At 44.6% G+C, this 13,358-nt stretch overlaps 1 protein-coding gene and 1 long non-coding RNA gene across 2 annotated transcripts in view; both read left to right on the plus strand.

Annotated features, from left to right (window-relative positions):
• Window positions 1-48: 48 nt before the first annotated feature.
• Window positions 49-11,471, plus strand: ppp1r21 (protein phosphatase 1, regulatory subunit 21). Its single transcript, XM_077015993.1, has 22 exons — window positions 49-632; window positions 1,704-1,772; window positions 1,894-2,040; window positions 2,225-2,326; window positions 2,544-2,708; window positions 2,831-2,889; window positions 3,150-3,244; window positions 3,652-3,704; window positions 4,023-4,172; window positions 4,306-4,407; window positions 4,545-4,633; window positions 4,723-4,859; window positions 5,146-5,238; window positions 5,560-5,687; window positions 5,841-5,993; window positions 6,241-6,333; window positions 6,408-6,662; window positions 7,021-7,056; window positions 8,179-8,295; window positions 9,059-9,157; window positions 9,364-9,492; window positions 9,743-11,471. Exons 1-22 carry the CDS (start codon window positions 579-581, stop codon window positions 9,770-9,772), a joined length of 2,355 nt encoding a protein of 784 aa, XP_076872108.1. The 5' UTR covers window positions 49-578; the 3' UTR covers window positions 9,773-11,471.
• Window positions 11,472-12,432: 961 nt separating this feature from the next.
• LOC143522219 (uncharacterized) overlaps window positions 12,433-13,358 on the plus strand; it is a 66,592-nt gene continuing 65,666 nt past the window's right edge. Inside the window, exon 1 of the long non-coding RNA XR_013132967.1 lies at window positions 12,433-12,641. This is a non-coding gene — a long non-coding RNA (uncharacterized LOC143522219). The remainder of the gene's footprint in view (window positions 12,642-13,358) is intronic.

Below are 13,358 nucleotides of genomic sequence, written 5' to 3' on the forward strand. Positions count from 1 at the left end.
AAAATCTTGGCAACACTGTTACTTAATTGGCTACTTTTATTATGAAAACTCGGGACGTCTATAGTTTGACGATAACTTCACTTTCCACTAGCTGGAGTTGAATTTGGACCGTAAACTGCTTCACGACAACACGTTAAACACGAGTAAAGTTTAAGTTGATTCGGCTTTTTAAAAAATAGAGAGTCACTTAGCAATATTCAAAGAAATGTGTTAGCGCGCTAGCTATGCTGGCTAGGTTAGCCACATTCCTCGGTGACGGTTCAAGACACCACTGTTATTGTCTACTTGTGGTGCGGTTCTCACCAGTCCTCTCATAACGTTTGCTTACAATGTCGTTAAAATATTGTTTCCAGCTAATGTTGGTGTGCTAAACGGATTAGTCGTCGCTGTTAGGCGTTGCGTGAGCAGCTAGTCCAGGTCGGTACCGACATAGCCCGCCCAGCCCAGCAGGCTGTGTGGGGAAATGGTTTGAGGTTTTTTTGGTTGAACACGCTGCTCGTGTTTTGGTGGTTGGGCTCAGAGTTTCAGAAGTCACCCTTCTCGATTCAAGGTTTTCGTTTTCAATCCGAGATCCAATAATGACCGCAGACCTCCAAGCGAAGTATACCAAGCTTGCTCAAGAATACTCTAAGGTAAAGTGCTTTTAAAATAAGGACCATGGGCTGGGTTGGAGCATTTAATGGCCATCGGAGGCTGATGGCTGGTGTTATCTATTCAGAAAGGTTTCTCAAAGCTTCCTGAGGTCTGAACGGTCGGCTCATCAGCGGGTCCAAGTCATCTAGCTGGCCATTTGATGGCACAAAAACACCGGAAATGTTGGCCACCTAGCTTCAGTTTTACCTTGATGCGTTAGTATTTTATCAGACACACAGAGGGAATACGTTTAATTAGCAGCTCTGGAGACACCTGTTATGTTAGAGTTGACTTGAAATACATTTAGCTAGTTTGGATCAGGACCCGTCACTTGTCATGGTGGTTTATGATGGGGCCAACAATGATTATGAGCATTCAACGTCAAATGTGACTTTAAATCTTTGTCTCCTGTTTCTCTTTACCAAATGCATTTAATCTAAATTACCACAGCCAGAATGCTGGCCTGTGCAGTTATTCGACGAACCGTTAAATTGCTGTACAGAAATGCTTAATCTGCAGAGTACCCACGTGGTCCGTGGGCACAGTCAGCTGACTGCCATTAAGGAAACGGCCATTAAGGGAATTCATGTAAACATCCGCATGGAGTTGCAACAAAATCTGTGACCACCGAATCCTGTGATTGGACTGTACATTAAATTGCTCTTAAACTATTTACCTAACGTTTAATGTATAATAACAGTTTTACAGATTGTAGTGCAAGGAAACGTAAACAGAAGTTGACTGAACACCAATGTGCAGTCATCAGAATATGAGACCCCAACTGTTGCAATGTGCAGCTGTCTCTCTGATGATGCCAGACATGAAGACCTATGTGAAAGGACAACACAACTTCTAGAAACACTGTTATTGTTCTTTAACTCCTTTATTATGATGGTATGGTGGGGTCACACATTCTGACGACCTGTGTGATGCTGCCTCCACAGTCACAGAAATCGGTGGTCGCAAAGTTAGCTGCAACTCGGACCCCTCAAACTCTTTATTTCCTGATTGAATGAATGATTGCCAGTTGTTTTAAGTTTCACTCTTAAGAATGTGTTTCATATGGACAGCTCAGGGCACAGAACCAAGTTCTGAAGAAGGCTGTGGTGGATGAGCAGGCTAATTCTAACTCCTTAAAGGTAACACGGCCGCCTCCTACCTCTACACATACATTTTATTCTAGTGTTTCATAACATCGCGCAACACACAACACCGTGTAATGCGTATGACCCGGCCGCCGCGCCTCGGCTTCCACCGCAGGATGACCTGAAGCAGCGGGACCAGAGTCTGCGGAAGTCCGAGCAGGAGATGGACAGCCTGGTCTTCAGGAACCAGCAGCTGACCAAGAGAGTGGAGCTTCTACAGGAGGAGCTGCAGGCCAGCGAGACCAAAGGCAGGAGGAGCAAGGCGAGTCTCCTCCTCACACGCTCGCACAGGCACTCGCGTGAACTTCATTAGGAATAAGAGCCAGTGTTGCTCAAAAACGGAAGTGGCGTCGGGCAGTAAACTCACGCATGACCTGTTAAGTTTGGTTAGAGATGCGACACATTTTCCTCACTGTATGTAAGGTGTTTGACTGGTCCTCCTATAGAGTAAAGGAGACTCTCCCCCTCAGCCGAATTTTGAGACCCAGAGTGTGTTTGATGAGGACTTACAAAAGAAGATTCAGGAGAATGAAAGGCTTCATATTCGGGTAAAGCTATGTTGTGTGTGACCTACCAAGCCAACACAGCCTCTAACACACTCTTTTGAGGAGACAAGCAACACTTGATTACCCCTTCCAACACTATCTCTCTCTCTCTCACGCGCACACACACACACACACACACACCTAGGCCATGGTGGAAACATGTGCTGGTTTAGTTGACCCCCCCCCCCCCCCCCCCCCCCCCCCCGACCTACGGTTTCAGTTCTATGAGGCAGACGAGCTTCACCGCCAGCAGGAGGCGCAACTGAGGACCCAGCTGGAGCAGCTGGAGAGGGACGCGGAGCAGCACCGGGCCGTGGTGGACGGCCTCAACGTCAAGCACACCGACACCACAGAGAAGCTGCAGAGCGACAAGGCTCGTCTGGAGGTGAGGACGTCCGGCCACGCCGGGGAGGCTGGTTTGTAAGGCAGGGAGACTCTGGGTTGAGATGGGCAGGAAGGCGGAAGTGGGACGAGGCTTCATCGGGAGCGTTCTCTGGTTTATTGTAGATCAAGGTCCAGACGCTGGAGCGGGAAGCCAAGGAGTACAGACGCAGGACTGAAGAATGGTAGGCCGAGCTCTTTTAGCGCCAAGTTCGTAACGCTGGATATGCAGTAGTGTGTTGTCCACTTCACATACTGCCACATTTGTGTCAAAATTGCAGTGGAACACTTGGGATTGCAAGTGACTGTTCAACATTTTCAGTAAGATGAAAAGCATGGGGTCAGCACTATGTTGTGTGTGTGTGTTTGTGTGTGTGTGTGTGTGTGTGTGTGTGTGTGTGTGTGTGTGTGTGTGTGTGTGCGCGTGTGCACTCCGTCTCTGCAGCCAGCAGCAACTGCGTAAATACCAGACCGAGCTGAGCAGCCAGCTCAACCACAACAACAGTGTCATCCAGGAAAAAGTCCCCTTCAATGACACCAGTGAGTCTGGCCACACGCCAAAACACTGTCTGGGGGGAATAGAAAATTAGTTTGCACAATTCTTCATCCCCCTGTATAATACAATGAAACTGTAATATGAAAATCAATCAATATATTGCCCAAAATCTACTGATCACTTTCAGTTCATTTTAAATAGGTTTTTTTTTCTTTTCATATTTGTCCTGTGATGCTATCTGATTAATATTCATATGAGGCCGGGCTAAAGGGTTTTAAACACCATCTGATGAAAATGATCTGATGAAAAGTATTTAGCACCAGTGTTCTTCCCTGTCTTCATGCCTGATAGCTGGTACCTTTTAAAACACTTGTTTATGTAAGTGAGAACGCTTGAATATAAGAGAGAATGCTTGTTTAATAGACTGATGGTCGTTTTATCTTTTCTGAAGAATTTGGTGACTACAACAGCTTGAATGTTCCCCCACACAATAGAAGACATCAGGTAATGAAATATGATCCTCACATATAATAATAATATATATATATAATACGCAGTCACCACCCTCTTTATGAAACCATCTTTTCCCACCCTCACTGGAAACATTATTAGGTTTAACTATAACACTTGCGTATAAGCAGTCCCATACTGCAGAACCTCGTATCACCTTCACTGTTGTAAGTGTTCCACTCGGGTCATCGCTGGCCAGTCCTGCACCATTGCTGAGCAAATATTGTGGCACATCTTTAACGCTGGCATGGTAGTGCCACCGGCATGGGTGGTCACCTCTTACAGGTGGCCTGGTATTTTTGTTGTGCTCAGCTCAAAGCGCGTGATGCAGCCGGACAGGCCGTGGGCTTTGTGCAGGACCTGGTCTCCGCCCTCCTCCACTTCCACTCGTACACGGAGCAGAGGATCCATATTTACCCCCTGGACTCCTCCATCGAGCCCGTCTCACCCGTCAACCAGAAGGTAACGCACCCACTGTCCACAGCATCCGCATTTTTTTTAGGTTTACATGTTAACTAAGACAAACAAACAAACACCTGATTGGTTTTGTGCCCCCCCCCCCCCCCTCCTCTATTTTTTTATTCTTCGTTGTCAGTTCTCTCAGTATCTGCACGAGAATGCAGCTTACGTGCGTCCCCTAGAGGACGGTTTGTTGCAACTACATCAAAGCATCACAGAGGACACCGTCACTGTACTTGTACGTTTTTTATTTTTATTTTATATGTATATATTAGATCCCAGTGAGTATAGCACTTATTTTTACATCTGTATATCTTGTAAATATTGTATTTATTTTTGTTGTACATGATTTATCCATTTTTCATGTGTTTGTAGGAGACAGTGGGAAAACTGCAGGACTTCTCCAAATCCTTCTTCACGTACACCAGCTTTCTGCAGAAGATCCTCCCCTATCAGCTGAAGAGGTGCGGCTGGCTCCTCTTTGTTTTGCTTCATGTGTTTTTGAATGCCACCACAAACACTCACAATTCTGTCTCTTTCTTTCTCTCTCTAGCCTGGAAGAGGAGTCTGACGTGCCTCTGTGCACAGCGGCTCTGAGCGCTAAGAACCGGGAGGTCCAGGCTGACATGAAGAGCGTCACCACGGTCTTTGAGAAGCTGCAGGGCTACATTAGCCTCCTGGCCCTACCCAGTGAGTCCTGCCCCTCCCACAAAGACCCTCCCACCCAGTCTATCACGACCATTAAATATTCATTGAACAACAGGAGCTCGAAATAACGATGATGTTTTAGCAAAACTGCAATCATCCTGAAGGCCACACATACTGCCTTGGTGACCAGTATGTCTTATTTTTTTAACTGGAAAAGGTGCCATATACACTGCATTCTCTTCCTTTTTGTAGCACGATGTGTTAATGTACTGATTATGGAACTGATGACTGTTCATAGAAGATGTGACTGTGTGTGTGTGTTTGACAGGTATGCGCTCGGACGCCATGCCCCAGAGCAGCTCACGTGCAGTCTTCACCCAATTGGCTGCCTGCTTGCACGGCCTGCACGACACCACCAAGGGTGAGGCCCTGCCCCTCGTGACATGCCCTGCCCCTCACCTCATGCCCCGCCCCTCGCCCCAGGCCTCCTGCCTCTTGCCTCCTCCTCTCTTTATGACCCCTTTACACAAATGGATCACTTTACTGATCCCACAGGGAAGGTAAAGACAAGCTTTCACACAGCAAATGCACTTTGCATTAAAGTACTCCATTACTCTGAGTTTGTTCCTTGCTGCAGTAATGCAGTGAAATCATTTGAAATGAAAAAGCATCTGAGAATGGATGACTGATGAACTAATCTCCAACCTGTCTGTATCTCCCTGTTTCCCTTTTTCTTTATCAGAGCTCTTCAAGCACTACAGCCAGAAGGTGGCGCTGGAACAGGAGCTGCCCACCGTCACCCAGAAGCTGCGTACCACGAATGAGTGCTTGCTCTCCTCACTGGCGTCCCTGACCAGCTGCACTAGTAAGGTGAGCCAGCAGGGGGTGCTGCAGGGGCGACAGTGCGTGGAAGCGTAAGGACGTGGCGAGACCGTGCTGTAACGGTCTGTCTCTGAAGCATCATTTAGAAATGTGTCAGACAGTGCTTGATGGGATGTGAGGAATCGTTTTCATTTCTTCCAGATCGCCACGTTCTTCAGCAACAACCTGGACTTCTTTGCGTCGTCGGCGGGCTACGGTCCCCGTGGCGGGGCGGGAACCCTCGACCCGCATCAGGCCGAGACCATGCTCAGCAACAAGAAGCACGCGGCCTCCTACCTCCACACGCTCAGGAGGGTCAGCCGGACACGCCCCTTATCAACACACAGTGCCCGAATTGGCTTTTTCTTGCTTAACAAAATTTTATTTCATTACTAAGTATTAATCATTATGGCTTATTAAACAAGGGAAAATTGTAGGATGGTTTTGTGAATATTTTTGAGTTGTTTGGAAGTGCTTCGCCCCTGCACGGTGTAGACTATGGGTTGAGGGCTGGGGTTTGCCCTGCGAAGGCAGCTCTCACCGTGTGGCTTTCTGCTAGCAGGGTCGTCCCGAGTCGGTGCCCTACGCCGAGGCGCTGGGTAACCGCCGTGTCCTCACCAGCTCGACGGAGAGTAGGGAGGGCCTGATGCAGCAGGTGCGTACACCTCTCCCGCCTCTCCCCCCTCTCCTGCCTCTCGTGCGAGACCTGACGTCCTGCGCGTCCCACAGGTACAGCAGAGCCAGGAGAAGATTGCGCGTCTGGAGCAGGAGAAGGAGCACTGGCTGCTGGAGGCTCAGCTGGGCCGTGTGCGTCTTGAGAAGGAGAACCAGCGCACGGCCCTGCTCGAGGCCCGCCTCTCCGCCCGCCTCTCGCAGGACGGCCCCCCGTCCGACCCCCAGGACGGCCCCCACGACCTCGAGCTGCACGACGACCTGGAAGCAGAAGACAAGATGGGCGGCGAGGTGTCTCAGTGCACCAGTCTGGTTGGTCTGGCTCGGAGAGCAGTGGTGCAGTTTCATGTGTTGAAATAACAGAACAGAAATCCATAGCTCCATAACAGAAATCCTCTGAGCAGAATGTTACTAGAGGCCTAAAGGACCGACATGTCATGTTTGTTACATATTTTTTAAATATATGTATTTGTATTAAATATATGTACGTGTTGAGTTGTATATGAACGATGTACTTCTGTGTTATGTCTAGAGGGCAGTAACATAGAGGCATCCACAGTAGATAAAAGTGCTCTGCGTTTTGGATCTTATTACTGTGTTAATTTAAATATATTTTATAGCTTAATTATCGGCAGATATGATACTATAAAACATTTTCTTTCCTCATCAGATTGGAATGCTAACCACAATCCCAACCAGTGAGAGTGTAAGTATCAAAACCATGAAATATAAAATATATTATTGGAACATTTTTATAGTGTATACAAATGTCTTAATTGCAGGTCAGGTCAGGTGTGTTGAAAGGCTGCATAGTAGTTTGAATTTGTAGCCTCTGTGCTGTGGTTCAACATGTTTTAAAAAGCACTCAAACAATTGAAATTACAGATTTCAAAACTTATAAATGATAAATAAAAGCTTTGCAATTTAAGCATGACTACAGGTGTATAAAATAAAAGTAATATTAGCAAAAGATATGCCCACACTGAATAAGAGTAAAACGGTGTCAAATCCTTTTAAGACACGTTTGCATTGCATGAATTCATAAAGCAGCTTTGTTTGTAGCCAGATACAAATACATGTTACAGGGTTGCCAACTTTTCAAGATCGCTCGGAGTGAGATTTGCACCTGGAGGAGGTAGCGAGTGTAATTTTTTGGGGGGGGATGTAACGTAAAATGGACACAAATTAAGTATTATATCGTGATCGATCGCCAGTGGTTGGCGCCAGAGCGAACTAGTAGCTCATTGAATCATAGATATGGATCAGAGGTAAATAAACTCGATTTTTTTTTTCGGCGTGAGAAATCGAAAGTGTGGTGTGAGAGCGTGTGAAGACGGTCAAATGCGTGTGTCTCACGCTCAATGCGTGAGAGTTGGCAACCCTGATGTTACAGCTGTTTGAAGGAGGGAGCACCTTTAACCTGAGGAATTAGAATTGATCTGTTATATCAGAGAAATTCAGAAAATACATATTAGAGATGATTTCAATAAAATCATAAGTGATTGTGATATAGTAATGCTAAGATTGAATCCAATGACTTTAACCAGTAACTTTTTAATTATAATTTTTTCTCCACGTCGTACCCCTCATACATAAATTACAAGTTGGTTGTGCTCCGCTAATTATGAGGGGCCGGTCTAAACCAAAAATGCCAGGGCCGATTTTTTTGTCCCAGTCCAGCCCTGCTTCATGACGTACATATGTACATAGGAGCTGTAAGATCACCTTAGCCTTTAGAATCTGTGAATCGCACAAAATCGATATATCAGACAGAATTGATGTATCGTCCCTCCAGTAGTTAGCAGTGAGGCCTCTGTCTGCCCTGCAGGTTGGAGATGAGGAGTCTCGGGAGCACCTGATCAAGACCCATTACATGTCCCGGGTGTCGGAGCTCACGACCCAGCTCCAGATGTCCGACAGCAAGGCCGTGCACTTCCATGCTGAGGTCAGCCCTTAAATATTATAATTGGGATTATATAATCAGGATATCCGGGATTAGAGATTGGATGAAATGTGTTATGCACAACTGCAGACACAGCATGTCTTTTTAGGGTAATTTACTGCTCGTTGGCTTCATTTACATATATTTGCATAATATTTTCTAAAATTAATTGTCACATTCCAAATAGCTACTTATAAGCGAGCATGTCGCTGTGTGACTGACCAATCACAGACCTTTTGTGTTTGTCTGGCTCTGAACTGATCCCAGGTCAGCCACGTGCGATTGCAACACTTCAAATATCCATAGACCTGTGTACATTGTCTTTTCTTCGATTGTAAGAGGTCCTGCTAAAACAACATGCACTGCCTCTTTTACGCTGAAGTTTATAACAATGTTCTCTGGGCAGCATGTCTACCATATCAATTCATAACTGGAGAAAGAAAAAAGTAAATATTCCTTTACATGTATCTGTGGTGTATGACAACCTAAAGACACCCAACATCATTTGCTTTCAGTGCTGCTTGTGTTATAAAGGATATTGTTTATTAGAGCAGTACTGAAGATCATCTGGTTTCCTGAGGGAACCCTGTTTCTCAGTTAGCGGTTTTTTCTCACGTAACGTCACGTTCTTCTTTCACAGCTGCGAGGGGACAGGTGCTTTTATTGCCATGATGTCGGTTGATGTGAATTCAGTTCACTGCATCCCTCTGCCTGTGAATATATCAATTAATTGCCTTGTGCTTATGTGATTTGCTCTCTCGTGTAGTGCCGGGCACTTGCTAAACGTCTCGCTATAGCAGAGAAATCTCGTGAAACTCTGACTGAGGATATGAAGCAAGCCAATCAGAACATTACACGGCTGCAGGTAATTTCTGACTCTCAGACCAGTTGAGCAGTTTTCCCTTCACTTTGAAAGTTACATTTCATTACTGGTGTTTTCAGAAAATAAAGGTTAGCGTGACCTTCATCTGTAAAACTGGAACTCGACGTTCTGGCAGTTCTCTCGCAGATAAGTCTGCTAAGTGCCACTTGTAAATCCACAATGAAAACGACCTTTGACCTGTTGGGCAGGATGAGCTGAGCACGACCAAGAGGAGCTACGAAGACCAGCTGAGTATGATGAGTGACCATCTGTGCAGCATGAACGACACGCTCAGCAAACAGCGGGAAGAGATCGACACACTCAAACTCGGGAGCAAGGTAAGTTCTCTACACCACAGCCACTCTTATTAATTGATGGACTTATTAGCTATTTTGTGGAGGTGTGTCCGGAGGCAGAATTAGTTGGTGTGTATTTGTAGGCGTTCCAGATTATGTTTGTTCAGACATCTCTACCTGCTTCCTAACCCTTATGAATGGAATTAGAGTTTGGGTAAAACACTAGAACCTTCTGAGCGGTTGTGTGTTGGTTTGATGAGCATGTCTCCCTCTCTGCACGTTCTCCATGTAGGGAAACTCTAAGAAGAACAAGAACCGGTAGTGGTGCGCCAGGATGGGAGGAGGAAAGACATGCCAGAGTGATCACGTCATACACACACACACACACACACTCCTGAACAGTGGAGACAAGCGGCAAACTCCCCACCTTTCCATGCAGTCGGAGAGTGTTGATGATGGGATTTCTTCTGTGTGTTGGAAAAATGCTTCTTCATTTGCTGGGTCGAAACAGTTTGAAGACGTTTGATGCTTGTCCTTATGTCTGTGTGAGTGGTGTGTGAGTGGTGCGTGTGTGTAAGGTGAACATTCATGTGTTAGTACTCTTATGAATGGCCACATGCAGTGGGCCTTTTGTAGTATTGACTGTGTTTGTGACTGTAGATTTCTGCCTGTTTGGTTGTGTAGAGTGAATGTGTCTATGAATACGTTTGTGTAAGCTGATTCTGAGTGGAAAGGTGAAATTGCATCTGCCTTAGCCCCAAAGTATGAGTGTGGGTGCGTGTGTGCTCCTGTGCGTGCATGAGACAAGCGCTTAGTCATATTGTGACATACTGCCGTTGTCATACGACAAATGCATCATTTGAACATTTTTCCTCTTAACATTTCAGTGTGATATGGTTCGGCATAGGGGTGTGTTCAAGTAGCATGTCTGTTGCCCAGAATTTGTCTGTGTATCATCTACGTACATCCAGTTCTGGCAAGGACCTCTGCTACTGGAACGCACCCCAGTATGCATGCGGAGGGGGAAAGAAACCACATTGTGCACACTGCCTCTAGCAATGGCCGTGATTCGTCTCTTTGATTTCACAGAATGATATCAGGAATAGATTATGTTTAATGGTGTGCTTATATATATAAAAAAACAATTGTGATTGGTGAATTGCTCATTTGCATATTATAGCCTTTCGCAGTATGCTGTTGTTGACTCATTGCATTAATGAATAAACCTGAATAAAGTGCTGTGCATTCGCAGTGAGTGAGAGAACAGAAGCACATAACGCTCATCTAAACGTGTTCATCCAGTGCAGAAGACTACTGTGTGTATCTCGGTTGTATCGAATACTTTAGCATGTAGCCAGAGGAGAAATTGGGGAAGTAGAGAGTGTAAAAAGGTTATGATTTCACTCTGTTGTGATCATTAGGTTATGTATATACAGTGAATTGATCCATCTCTGAATGCATAAGTTGAAGGCATGAGGGTGAAGATACATTTTATTCATATCATGTTTGGATTATGTCTGTGTACTGTGTGGAATTTGTTTTTCTTTGTTAAGGAATTATATTGATGACAACTTTGAAAATATTTCTCTTTGGACCAATGAAATCAGTGTTTTAGAGGGTTAATGTCTGACAAAACACCGATATTAGACAGCTATGATGCATGGGTGAGTACCTGCCCATCCAGGTTAACTGTGTCTGTGCACATTCGACCACTGGTTCCTGCTGATTCTCCTAACCCAGTACAGCCGGACCCAGTCCAGAGGTCCTAAGAGAGTAGTCACCGGTGAGTTTACAAAAAGCCAGCTCTGTGGCAGGTCGGCAAGTTTACAAATGTCATTTCTTTTCTCCCTCCAGATTTTTCTGTCCGTAAAGAACTACTCATAGACTGAACTGAACAATGAATGAATGAATGAAGTGTGTGTGTCTACTTAACCCTATCCAGTTACTGCCCAAATATGAACATGGTGTACTCAAGACAAATTAAACATCACATACTTGTGAAATAAATAACTTGAAATGTATGCAAGTTTCATCCTTTTTATATATAATATAAATGTGTATATGATTATATAATGTTTAATCTGTATGCATTATCTTTTGTAACCTTGTAAACACTAACGCTCATATAATCTATGGTTTAAGGACTGCATTTTGTGCATTTGTCCACTAGGTGGGGCAGATGAGACGAGAGCTACTCAAATTAGGGGATGGCGTGTTTTAATTGTAATAGTTTTACAGTGTTTTGAACTTTGAAGAGTCTGCTGGGAGGAATTACGGGAGAGCTTTAAGATGCTACTGTAGTGTCTGTGATGCGTGACTAATTTGTAATACCTGCAGACGTGTGGACTCGAGTCACATGACTTGGACCCGAGTCACTAAACTGATGACTTGTGACTTGACTCGACATCACTGAAGACTTGCGACTTGACTTAGACTTTACTGACTTGGACTTGGAATCGGACTTGAGCTTTAAGACTTGAAATCCTTATTTTAACATAATATATAGGTAATATAGAATCACATAACTGGATCATTTTGTATTAAATGGTGCTGTAAAATGTGAACTGCTCAGCTCAGTTTATCCGTAACCAATCGGGGGGAGGGGTGCAGCAGCGTTGAATTTGTGCGGAGAGGACAAGCAACATGCTCCCAAAAATGATCCTGTTCAATTATAAAGATTATGTTGTGAATAAAATAAGAACTGCGACATGGAAGACATGTGGAGTCAGGATAAGAGATGGAGATGCAACCACTTCAAACTTTGTTCGACATTTGAGGCTGCACAAACAAAAGTAAGACTGCTATGAATATTTCACATAATGCTATAACGGTTAGCTAGCTGGGATGTGATAATTCAGGGGTCGAAAATAAACTTTTACAAGGGTCCACATGAGCAACTTGACTTGTGTGAGCGGTCGCACCAACGATAATTCGAAAGCGGGGGGGGGGGGGGGTGTATGTCTGGTATAAAGCGATCATAAATTCATCAACGGAAAAACGGTTTATTGAAACCCTCCCTGATTTAACTGCTTTAGCCTAATCGCCATCGGATCCAGAGGCGTTAGATGCACTGAAAAAAACTGCGCTTGCGCCCAGGAAAACACATTTTCCCGGGTTGACGGTCGCCATCTTCTACATCTAGCATCAGATCTTGCTTATCTAAGAAGACTTTGTCATCTTACGTTTACACGGTAAGATATTATATATTGTCTATTGTTTCTTGTTATGGGCGCGCATATAACATGCATGACATTTATGTAGATAAATGGAATTTGATTCTGAAAAGTTGAGGTCAAAGGAGGACTCGGCTTGGCTCAGTGTCAGGCTAGCTTCAGTCAAATAATTAGACTTAATGAAGCTGATTGAAATGATTTAATTAAAAGTGTTCTTGTTTTAATGTAATTATATATTCTTAATTTTAGTGGAAGTAAATGTTAAAGTCATTTGATGTTCTGTCTTAAGTATGCGCATGAACACAACCGTTAACGTTAGAGATAGGTTAGCCAGCTAGCTACTTTTTCCCGCCATTTTCTGCAGTGCGCTGCAGTCCGTTTTGCTGCTGTCATTGTACAGTTACACGGTAAAATAAAGTGTATTGCACCGTGTTTTGATGGTTATAGACGCCAACACAAATCAGGACGATGGAAAATGGCTTTTTGCAAATGTTGGAGCTATGAGCTCGCTAACCTAGCTAACTTGGGTAACTGAACCTAGCTGGCTGGCTAGCTATTGGGCTACAGGCACAGCGAAGCAGGTTTAACGTTAACTTAAAACTTTCGGTGCCTTCAGCACCAGTCGCTCAACTTTTCATAAGTAATCGTTTAAACTCCTCTTTTTAATCAGAAAACGCACGCACACTTACAAATGTATTTTGCTTATGTAATCTCCTGGCATAGTTAATAAGATGG

Source organism: Brachyhypopomus gauderio, chromosome 1, assembly GCF_052324685.1.
Source record: "Brachyhypopomus gauderio isolate BG-103 chromosome 1, BGAUD_0.2, whole genome shotgun sequence".
In the NCBI taxonomy this organism is placed as follows: domain Eukaryota; kingdom Metazoa; phylum Chordata; class Actinopteri; order Gymnotiformes; family Hypopomidae; genus Brachyhypopomus; species Brachyhypopomus gauderio.

Coding starts and splice junctions, on each gene's coding strand:
- ppp1r21 (XM_077015993.1), top strand. CDS start 579: ATGACCGCAGACCTCCAAGCGAAGTATACCAAGCTTGCTCAAGAATAC. Junction 3,705..4,022: donor CACACAATAGAAGACATCAG/GTAATGAAATAT, acceptor TGTTGTGCTCAG/CTCAAAGCGCGTGATGCAGC. Junction 9,493..9,742: donor CACTCAAACTCGGGAGCAAG/GTAAGTTCTCTA, acceptor TTCTCCATGTAG/GGAAACTCTAAGAAGAACAA.